We start from the raw sequence: 12,213 nt of genomic DNA on the forward strand, positions 1-12,213 counted from the left end.
ACACAATATTCTAAGCAGTAGGTAAAATAGCAGGCAGGTCAGTGAGGGATCGGTAGCCTGTCAGAAGCCATACAGATGAATATGTAAACAGAGCACCACGTAAAGACCCCCCTCCCCCACAGGCTGCCCCAGAGCATGAGCATATCATTAACTGTACATAAAGATTAAACAAGAACCACAAGACGGATTTCATCCACCAAGGTATCATTTTAATCAGTATAACGGCACCAACCTGACACTGTCTGTAGTTTACTGAGCACAAACCTGCTGACAGGTTCCCTTTAAATCAGGTGGGTGGTACAGTCAGGGTGATGTGGATATAATACTTCCTCTCTTCACAAAGGTACAATACCTGCTTGCAGTCATCTGCTGCTTATCATCCTGCAACATTCCCTTTAATGGTACAATATCTGCTTGCTGTCATCTGCTGCTTATCCTGCAACATTCCCTTTAATGGTATATAACAGTGCCTGCTGAATGTGTGCCAAATCCATTTGTTGCATTGTACTCACTACTGTGTATCCATGCTGGGGCCACAGGAGATGTTATCTGGTGCAAGGTGTTATAGCATATGGATGTAGCCAGGCCCATTGCCTTTGATCATCTAACCTCCACTGGTGTGTTGGCCAATTGCCAATTCATCCTAAATCAGCTCCCACAATCCCTTTCACCTTATCCTCTACTTAGCCCTATAAATTTAGTAGCATTCTAGGGAGGCACGCGTCTCCCGGCAGCAAAAGTATTGTGAAGTGCAGTTATTTCAACGGCAGTTAGTCACGGCAGGCGCCAGAACCCCACTCTATGTATCTGTCTCTTTTGGTTATGTCTGCTGAGTAAGCACTTCTTATTACTTGTATCTAGCTTTTCTATTAACCCATCTTACTCCATCATGTTTACATACGCCCTTACAGTGTTTGCTCCACTAATCCTCACTCTCGTTCGCTATCCACAAACCCCAACACCCTCTAACCAAATAATCATCTCCCCTTCCCTCTTTCCTCCCCACCTGACCTCCTCTGCTGAGCTGCTCCTCAACCTCAAATCTGTCCTAATAAAACAAGCCGCCCACTCTCCTTCTCCCACCTGCTCTCCCTTTCTCTGCTTCTCCTCACTGCTGGCGACATATCTCCCAATCCTGGACCCCCACAGCTCATAACTCCTATTACTACCCCTCTCCTACCGCTACCTATCTAATATGAACTACAAAAATCTTTCCAACATAAAACCCGTGCCCCTGACGCCCACCCCCTTGCTCGCTCTCTCTGGAGCACTCTGGAATGCCCGCTCAATCTGCAATAAGCTTCATGTGATTCATGACCTTTTTCTCTCTCACAAGCTTGCCTTCATCGGCCTCACAGAAACATGGCTTACACCCTCTGACACTGCCTCCCCTGCTGCGCTATGTTACGGCGGCCTCCACTTCACCCACACCCCTCGCCCCAGCTACAGACATGGTGGAGGAGTGGGTCTTCTCCTTTCTTCTAACTGCACCTTTAACCCATTCCCACCTCTACCCTCCCCTCTTTTGAAGTCCACTCTTTCCGCATATACTCTCCCTCCAACCTCCAAGCGGCCGTCATATACTGACCTCAGGGCCCGGCCTTTATTGACCAATTCTCCACCTGGCTTCTTCACTTTCTCTCTGCTGACATTCCCACCATCATCATGGGTGACTTCAACATCCCCACTGATACCCTCCCTTCAGTCAAAAACCTCCAAACTTCTGTCCCTTACTTCAACTTTTGGACTTACTCAGTGGTCCTCCGCAGCCACCCACACAGATATTCACTAAACCTGGTCTTCACCCGTCTCTGCTATCTAACTTCACCACCTTCCCTCTCTCCGACCACCATCTACTCACTTTCTCATCCCTGTCCTCCTCACCAGTCACCCATGTCCAGCAACATGCTCACCCCCGCAGAAACCCACACACTCTCTGACTGTCTGTGTCGTGGAGTGAGGATATGGATGCCAGGGGTAGGATAGTGCCACTGTTTCTACAATGCCACTCTCGCATCAGCTATTGACACGGTTGCCTCTCGTTCATGGCAGAGTACGATGTATCAATAGACAACCCTGGCGCAATAACACCACTAAAAAGCTCCGGCAAGTGTCCAGGGTTGCAGAGAAACGTTGGAAGAAAACATATTTGCAAGATGACTTCACTGCATTCAAACAAGCAACACTCGCTTTCAAATCTGCTCTCACCTCTGCTAAACAGGCCTACTTCACAACCTTCGTATCTTCCTTATCGTACAACCCCAAACAGTTATTCAAAACTTTTAACCCCCTCCTCCACCCCCCCACTGCCCCCTCTAACCTCCCTCATCTCTGCTGAGGACTTTGCCACACACTTTAAAAATAAGATTGACCAAACAAGGCAAGTCTTCATTGTTTAACCACCACAACCCCTTTGTTTACCAGACCAATGCCCAAACCCCATAACCTCCCTATCCAACATCACTGAAGGGGGGCTTAATTGTCTCTTCCCCAAATCGAACCTCACCACCTGTGCGCTCGACCCCATCCCATCTCCTCCCCAACCTCACTGCCACTCTTAGCCCATCCCTAACCCACCTCTTCAACCTATCACTAACTTCTGGCACCTTCCCTTCTGCTTTCAAACATGCCACAATCACGCCTATCCTTAAAACCCAACCCTCGATTCAACTGTTATGTCCAGCTATCGCCAAATATCGCTGCTTCCATTCGCTTCCAAACTCCTGGAGCAGCACGTCCACGCTGAACTTTCCTCCCACCTCTCATCTAACTTGCTCTTTGACAATCTACAATCTGGTTTCCGCCCCCATCACTCATCTGAGACAGCCCTGACCAAAATTTCGAACAACCTACTTAGAGCCAAAGCTAACGGACAATACTATATACTCCTCCTTCTAAACCTGTCCTCTGCTTTCGACACAGTTGACCACTGCCTACTACTGCAGATCCTCTCTTCCTTTGGAATCAAAGACCTCGCCCTATCCTGATATCCTCATACCTTTCCAAAAGCACATTCAGCGTCTCCCACTCCACCTCCTCATCCCACCCTCTCTGTTGGAGTCCCCCAAGGCTCTGTTCTAGGACCCTTACGCTTCTCAATCTATACACTTGGCCTGGGACAACTCATAAAATCCCATGGATTCCAGTACCACCTTTATGCTGATGACACTCAGATCTACCTCTCTGGCCCAGACGTCACCTCTCTGCTGTCCAGAATCCCGAAGTGTCTATCAGCTATATCCTCCTTCTTCTCCTCTCGCTTCCTCAAACTCAATGTGGACAAATCTGAACTCATCTTTCCTCCATCTCATAGATCTTCCTTACCTCACCTATCTATCGCAATTAACGACATCAGGCTTTCCCCTGTACCGGAAGTCCAGTCCGCTGCTTCGGAGTAACCCTTGACTCTGCCCTGTCCTTCAAACTGCACCCAAGCTCTTTCCACCTCCAGCTCAAAAATATCTCCAGAGTCCGTCCTTTCCTCAACCGTCAACCTACTAAAATACTTGTGCATGCCCTCATCTCCCGCCTCGACTACTGCAACATCCTCCCCTGTGGCCTCCCTGCTAACACCCACCCTTGCACCTCTCCAGTCCATCCTTAACTCTGTTACCCGACTAATTCATCTCCCTCCTCGCTACTCCTCCGCTTCCCCCCTCTTCAAATCTCTTCACTGGCTCCCATTCCCTCAGGGTATCCAGTTCAAATTACTAATACTGACCTACAAAGCCATCCATAACCTGTCTCCACCATATATCTCTGAACTAATCTTCCGATATCTTCCCTCACGTAATCTCTGGTCCTCCCAAGACCTCCTTCTCTCCTCCACACTTATTCGCTCCTCACCCAACCGCCTCCAAGACTTCTCCCGAATATCCCCCATCCTCTGGAATTCTTTGCATCAACACAACCGACTATCAACCACATTCGGATCCTTCAGACGGAACCTGAAAACCCACCTCTTCAGGAAAGCTTACAGCATGCATTTATCCCGCAGCCTCCTCACCACTACCGAAGATACCGCATCACCAACATCGGAGCTCCTGCAACCATCAACCTATTGTCTCCTTCCCCACCATCCTGTAGAATGTAAGCCCGCAAGGGCAGGATCCTCGCCCCTCTGTACCAGTCTGTAATTGTTAGTTTGCTTACTGTAAGTGATATCTGTAATTTGTATGTAACCTCTGCTCATGTACAGCAATCAATTGTGCTATATAAATAAATAATATACTCAGTTTTTGCCTGGAGTTACATTTCTGCTATATTTCCAGCTGCCGTCTGAGTTCACAGTACAAAGTATAAATGTAAGTAAAGAACAATCAATAAAATCTTACCTCATCACGAGCAACCAAAGTAATAAAAGCGCCTTGCTTGAAACATTCAACTGCAATACATTTCCCAATACCACTCGAGCCACCAGTCACCTATTTTTAAGAGAAATCAAAGAAAAAAAAATACAATTAACTAAACGAGAAACACGATTGTTATGTGCGTTGTTAAGACCCAAACTGCAAAGTCCTAGCTCCAACTTTGATCTGTTATGATTACGTATCATACGGTCCTTGGGTAGTTTTGTAATGGATGTGACGACTATTAAAAAACAGATTTTCCCAATAGATATGCGATGCCGAAATCCAAGTGCTTGCCATCAAAATTTGATTCAGATGTCAGTGTTACAAGGTCTGCGTACAGACAGTGATGCCAGTCCTGAACTTGACAGCCTCATATATTCCCAAGACTGTCAAGTTTGGGTCAGGAGACTCTGGACAGTCTATGCATGGACGTCTGAAGGAGGCTTTATTCAGATAGGAAGAATGGATTTTCACTCAGACTTTTGTACGAATCCACAGCAACATATATAAGTGCAGATACTTGTATAATCAAATCAGCAATACCCTGATGCCCCTATAAAAACCCATCTGGACCTTGCCATTCTCTGTATCTCTGTATAGTGTGTGTCCCCCTGTCAATTGCACACTATCACTACAGAGGTCATGTTATTGCTCCAGGCCACTATACAGACTGCAATGGGAGCGCAGCGGTTTTATGAGGCCAATAGATCTTCAATAAATGGGGCGTACGTCCTACTGACAAATCTGCAAAGCATCCATGCACCACCGGCCTGCTGCAGCTAAAAAGCCAACTTGCAGGTCAGCTTCCAGGGGATCTCGTGAGATTTATACAGCAAGATGTGCAAGTCTCCTTATTTCAGCTTTAAAGGGAACCTGTCACCCCCAAAATCGAGGGTGAACTAAGCCCACCGGCATCAGGAGCTTATCTACAGCATTCTGTAATGCTGTAGATAAGCCCCAGATGTATCCTAAAAGATGAGAAAAAGAGGTTAGATTATACTCACCTGGGGCATTCACGCTGTGGTCCGGGGCCTCCTATCTTCATCAGATGACGTCCTCTTTATGTCTTCAGGTTGCGGCTCTGGCGCAGGCGTACTTTGTCCTGTTGAGGGCAGAGCAAAGTACTGCAGTGCGCAGGCACTGGGCCTCTCTGACCTTCCCCGGCGCCTGCGCACTGCAGTACTTTGCTCTGCCCTCAACAGGGCAAAGTACGCCTGCGCCGGAGCGTGAAGACCAGAAGAGGACGTCATCGTAAAAGATGGGAGGTCCCGGGACCGCCCCTGGGTGAGTATAATCTAACCTCTTTTTCTCATCTTTCAGGATACATCGGGGGCTTATCTACAGCATTACAGAATGATGTAGATAAGTGGGCTTAGCTCACCCTTGATTTTGGGAGTGACAGATTTCCTTTAACAAGGGCCATCATTGTAGTGCCATAGTATCTACATTGTAAACATAAGCTACATGTGTGACTACAGGCGCCGGAGGATGTGCAGGACGTGATGCCACCACCGCACTGTGTGCTGCACATGTAGTATTAGATGGGTAAGAACAAGGGTTTCCATATTGAGCCCCAGGATCTATTCCAACAAGAGTATAATACCCAAGTGTGTGGGAGCCATGATCAGACACAACAAGGACAACAACCCCCTTATGATCAGCACCTCTATGTGCCACAGGTATGTACAGAGGGACCGTGACGTCACACAGCGCGCCACCTCAGCCCGCACTCACCACAACATGGGCACCTGCCAGCTTCAGGGGCTTGGGACTGATGAGCGGAGACACCATGTACAGCAGCAGCACGAACGCCACTAAGAAGGCGGCGGCCAGCAGCAGCATGACCGACTGAGTGAGGGAGTCCAGCCTGAACAAAGGTGGTCACACGGGGGGGAAGCGGGGTGAGCCTGGGGAGGCAGCAACGAAGGGTGTCACTAGGCTCGTGCAGCGGGGGGGACACATAGAGGGAAGACAGCACGACTGACGCAGGACAGCAGCCAGCCCCGGCTACACTGTGCAGCGTGCACCTCCAGCAGAGCCGTGTCCGTACTGACCCCGCCTCCCGCGCTTCTTCCTGTTTATATGGCACTTTTCTGCCGTCAAGAGGGTTCTTTCTCTCTACTAGCAGCTTGTGGGAGCTCTTATGTTGCCATCTAGTGGCAGAACTGAAAATTACAATAGCTATTAGCTGTTGGAATGGAAATTATTACAGAAACCAAAACTCCCAACTGTGATGACAGGAAAGAGGCCACTACTGCGGGGCGCAGAATACACAACACTAACTTCACCCAGTCCTCTTCGTGCCCCCTCACAAAACAGTTCCCCTAATGAACCCCTTTAATGTACGGTACCAGTTCACTACAATAGCACTTTCATGGCCCAACATACAGATTCAGACCACCAGATGCACGTTCACACATTATGATGTCTCCACAGTGCCCCTCATACACAGTCTGATGTCTACACAATGAATTCACCCACACACAGTGCCCCTCACACAGTCTGATGTCCGCACAGTGCCCCTCACACACAGTCTGATGTCCGCACAGTGCCCCTCACACACAGTCTGATGTCCCCACAGTCATAACTCCCAACCGTCCCGGATCCAGCGGGACAGTCCCGATTTTGAGACTCTGTCCCGCTGTCATGGCTGGGATCCTCCTTTTCCCGCATCACCTCAGACTAAATGTACTGCCACTTTAAAACCCCTTCCCAACCTGTGACGCCATGTAGGCGTCATGAAAGTCGGTACCAATCGGACCTGTGACGCCTATGTGGTGTCATGGTGGGATCCCGTTCCTGCGGGTCGGGTGAGGTCCGCTCCCTCCCCCCTGATCACCCCCCTGCTGCTGCTGGCTCCATCTCCGCCTCTCCATCTCCATCTGATGCTGCATCTCTTCTGCCCCCCCCCCCCCGCACCTGACAGCCCCCTCCTGCCCCCGGTGATCACCCCCCTGCCCCGCTGATCGCCCCCTAGAGATGAGCTAAAGTGAATTTGGCTAAAGTTAGGGTTAGGATTGGGGCTAAAATTAGGGTTAGGGTTGGGGCTAAAGTTAGGGTTGGAATTAGGGTTAGGGGTGTGTTAGGGTTAGGTTTTTGGTTAGGGTTGTACGCAGCATCATGTGGGGCCATTATACTGTACGAATCATGTGAGGCCATTATACAGTATGGAGCATCATGTGAGGCCATTATACAGTGTGGAGCATCATGTGGGGCAATTATTCAGTATGGAGCATCATGTGTGGCCATTATACAGTATGGAGCACTGTGTGGGGCCATTATACAGTATAGAGCATCATGTGAGGCCATTATACAGTATTGAGCATCATGTGTGGCCATTATACAGTATGGAGCATCATGTGTGGCCATTATACAGTATGGAGCACTGTGTGGGGCCATTATACAGTATAGAGCATTATGTGAGGCCATTATATAGTATGGAGCATCATGTGTGGCCATTTTACAGTATTGAGCATCATGTGAGTCCATTATACAGTATGGGGCATCATGTGAGGCCATTATTCAGTATGGAGCATCATGTGTGGCCATTATACAGTATGGAGCACTGTGTGGGGCCATTATACAGTATAGAGCATCATGTGAGGCCATTATATAGTATGGAGCATCATGTGTGGCCATTTTACAGTATTGAGCATCATGTGAGTCCATTATACAGTATGGGGCATCATGTGAGGCCATTATACAGTATGGAGCATCATGTGAGGCCATTATACAGTATGAAACACTGTGTGGCCATTATACAGTATGGAGCATCATGTGAGGCCATTATACAGTATTGAGCATCATGTGAGGCCATTATACAGTATTGAGCATCATGTGTGGCCATTATACAGTATGGAGCATCATGTGGGGCCATTATACAGTATGGAGCATCATGTGAGGCCATTATGCAATATGGAGCATCATGTGAGGCCATTATACAGTATGGAGCATCATGTGAGGCCATTATACAGTATGGAGCATCATGTGTGGCCATTATACAGTACGGAGCATCATGTGAGGCCATTATACAGTATGGAACACTGTGGGGCCATTATACAGTATAGAGCATCATGTGAGGCCATTATACAGTATGGAGCATCATGTGAGGACATTATACAGCATGGAGCCCTGTGTGGCCATATTTTTTTGTTTATAGTTATTGTTTATGAAACAGTGTGATCAACAGTGCTAAATGGGTGTGGTTGGGGAGTGGATATGGGTGTGACTAGTTGTGAACTGGGTGTGGTCAGGGTCATGGTCTAAAATTTGCTGTGGCGCACTGAGCGCGCCGAAACCTTTGTCCCTCTTTGCCTTCTTCAGAAGTTGGGAGGTGTGCCACAGTGCCCCTCTCACACAGTCTGATGACCTACAGTGCCCCTCACACACAGTCTGATGTCTACACAATGCATTCACCCACAGTCTGATGCCCCCATAATGACCGACACACTGTCTGATGCTGCCATAGTGCCTCTTACACAGTCTGTCTCCACAGCACTCCCACCCCCCCCACAGATTGATGCCCCCACTTTGTAATACACAATGATAAGTGGCGCTCCACAGATGGAGGCAAGCCATGCGGCCACCATGAGACGGGGGTGTTGCCAGCACCGGCACGGGCTTCCCACCTGTCATCGCATGTTCAACTGTATCGGTATCCCGAATGCCGATACAGTTGAAACAAATGATGAGAGAGGGAGCATCAACTGGGAGCTTCAGAACTCTCGCTTCAGAGACAGGAGCGGGGGGGGGAACGAGGAGGAGGGGTGAGCAGTTATATTTTTTTAAATCAGAAAGTACATTTTGGTGGCCATAATACTGTATGTAGGACTATGGGGTATATTACACAATTTGGCAGACTTTGGTGGGTGCATTATACTGTGTGGAGGACTATGGGATGCATTAAACTATCTGGATGACTGAGGTGCATTATACTGTATGGAGAACTCTGGGTAGTGAATTATACTGTATGGAGGACTATGGGGTACATTATACTGTATGGAAGACTATGGAGGGTGCATTATGCTACATGGAGTACTATGGGGAGTATATTATACTGTATGGAGGACTATGCGGTGCAATGTACTATATGAAGGACTATGGGGCCCATTATACTATATGGAGGACTACGTGGGAACTATTATATTTGAAGGGCTATGTGGGGGATATTATAATATTGTGAGGGCTGTGTGGGAGCCTTTATACTTTATGGAGGGCTATGTGGGGGTCATTTACTGTATGCAAGCAATTATACAGTGTGAAAATTTTTGTGGGGTCCATCATACTGTATTGAGTGCTGTTTGAGGGCCATTTTACTGTTTGGAGGGCTAATGGGGGCCATTATACAGCATGGTGAGGTGTGTGGCCATTATACTGTATGTAGGATCATTATTCTGCATGGAGGGCTGTGTGTGGGTCACAGTTGGGGGATCATATTGTGTTGGGGTCACCATGCTTTGCCGGGGGGAGTTGAGGTGAAGTACAGTAGGGTCAGCATACTGTGCATGTGGAGGGTACTAAGGAGGTATTTACTCTGTAGCTATCATATCTAAAGAAAAATATAAGGGTATGTGTCCATGGGCCGGATTACATCCGGATTAGCTGCGGATTGAACGCTGCGTACAACCAGATGAAATTGCTTTTAGAACCCACTGATCCAGGGATAAATCCTGCCAGAACCCAATGAACCAACGGAGCCACCCTCTACTCTTACGGCATCATTGCCTCCCCATATCTGACCCTGAGCCAAAAAAAGGGAACCTCTACCTCCTTTTGGGTAGCTTCACCTGCCCGACTTTCCTTTTCCTTTATAATCCCGCCTTTGGGAGAGGCTGGACCTATGAAAGGGCTGAAATCTCCTGGCCCGATCTTCCGGGAACCCTTTCTTGCTGTTTGATGCTTTCTCTAGAATTTAATCTAATACAGGCAGGTAAACCCTTAATCCTGAGAAGGGGATGGAACAGAGCTTGTTCTTAGATTATTCCCAGAGTACGTTTTTAGCCATATAGCCGGACAGGCTGCATTTGAAAGGGCATTATTTCTAGCGTCAAACCGAAGTGACTCTGCCATGAATCCTGTGACTAACTTGAGTAAGGGAAGAGACCTTGAAATAACATCCCTAGGGTCTTATGTCTCAAATGATCCTCTAAGTTGTCAGTCCACAGATGCATGTCAGCCTTCCTGTCCACAGTCTCCCTGAGACTTGAAGAGTCCTCAAATGGGATTAAAGTGTTTTTAGCAACCTTGGCTACTGGGAAAACTATTTTCTGGATCTCCTCCCAGGGTTTTATGTCCACTGGCTCAAAGGGTAGATGGGTCCTAAAATCTCAGAGTATAACTAGCCTCTTTTCCACATAATCATAATCATGGGACGGATGTGATTAGTCATCGGGAAAACTATTCCCGATACTTTAAGCCCCCAAACATCTCATCCAGAATAGAATGATATTTCTGAGACTCCTCCACCTGCATGGTGTTCCTGAACGCTTGCAGGAATCCATCTGTATTATCAGAGAATTATTTCTTTATCTCCTCTGCGGAAGGAAGAGGGGGGGGGGGGGTTGTCGGAAGCCATCTCTCCCACTTCATTCTGATCTGACCCAAGAGGCTGTACATCCTCTCCCGAATGTACCTCCATCTCCCATCTTAGGCTTTTAGCACGGGGACCAGGTTGAGATGTATGTGGTGGAACGAGATAGGAGCTATGAGCCTGTACTTCCTCTCTAATCGTAGATCTCATGTCAGTGATAAAAGAGGACTGCTCGCCCCTGCCGATCTTGGAATTGCAGCCTACACACAACTGTTTTCCCACATGCTTCATGTAATTTAACACTGCAGATCTACAAATCTTTCCTAGCTTCCTTTTTAGGTTCAGATGTGGCATAGGCTCCCCTGTCCCAAAATACACAATATGGGGACACTAAGTGTAACGGACTCCCATAGTAGCAATTCTTCCAATACTCACATGCACCAGGGTCTGCTCTGATGTGGCATCTGAAAGGCCTGAATCCTCCATTCTATGTACAGCTTCCAACTTACCAAGCCCTCATAGACAGAAGTAATTAGCTTATATTACCTTGTCTTCATGCAGATTTCCCTTTGCATCATGTGTTCCACCCTGAACCGCACACAGAGTCATGGCTTTAACAGGAAGTGAGCACCTGGATGACGTCACCAGAAATGCACCTCTGGACATGGTTCACATACACCGGATTTCTCGGCGTTCCGGAGGCAGGCTCTGGAGCCGAGAGCCCCCACAGGAGGGAAGCTGCTCGTGAACCATGAGCACTGCTAGTTTGGTTAAAGCGGGGGAATCGCCTTTCAGTTGGCGTCAGGCGCAGACCGCTTGACAGGGTGAAGAAGCTGAGCCCCCGATGTCCACTTCCGAAGGTAATGAGTCTTCATCTCATGCATATCCTCACAGAGACAGGAAAAACACAGAAGCCCCAGTAGAACTTTTTAACCTCTTGTGTTTCCGGTCCCTGAAAAGATAAGAAGGACAACCTCCATGGTGCTGTCAGGAAAGATGTCCTGGAAATGTGATTTTTTTTTTTTCCACGGCTCTACGTTATAAACTTTAGTGAAGCACTTAGGGGTTTCAAGGTGCTCACCACACATCTTGAGGGGTCCAATTTCCAAAACGGGGTCATGTTTGGTGGTGTTTCCACTATTTAGGCACATCAGAAGCTCTCCAAATGCAACATGGCATTCTGCTCGTTTCCAGGCATTTGTGTGTTCCAAAAGTCAAACGATGCCAAGTCCCTTCCTGGCCCTGCCATACACCCAAACAGGAGTTTTTCCCCCCCACATTGGGTATCTGCCTACTCATGAGAAATTGCACAACACGTTTTGGGGGGTCCAT

At 48.0% G+C, this 12,213-nt stretch overlaps 1 protein-coding gene across 1 annotated transcript in view; it reads right to left on the reverse strand.

Moving 5' to 3' along the window:
- Window positions 1–6,469, reverse strand: part of KDSR (3-ketodihydrosphingosine reductase) — an 82,595-nt gene extending 76,126 nt beyond the window's left edge. The window contains exons 1-2 of the mRNA XM_077269750.1: window positions 6,087–6,469; window positions 4,335–4,424 (exon numbers count right to left, since the gene is read on the reverse strand). Coding sequence (XP_077125865.1) covers window positions 4,335–4,424; window positions 6,087–6,194 — 198 coding nt within the window. The 5' untranslated portion in view covers window positions 6,195–6,469. The remainder of the gene's footprint in view (window positions 1–4,334; window positions 4,425–6,086) is intronic.
- Between the last annotated feature and the right edge of the window lie 5,744 nt (window positions 6,470–12,213).

This window comes from Ranitomeya variabilis, chromosome 6 (assembly GCF_051348905.1).
Source record: "Ranitomeya variabilis isolate aRanVar5 chromosome 6, aRanVar5.hap1, whole genome shotgun sequence".
NCBI classification, from domain to species: Eukaryota; Metazoa; Chordata; class Amphibia; order Anura; family Dendrobatidae; genus Ranitomeya; species Ranitomeya variabilis.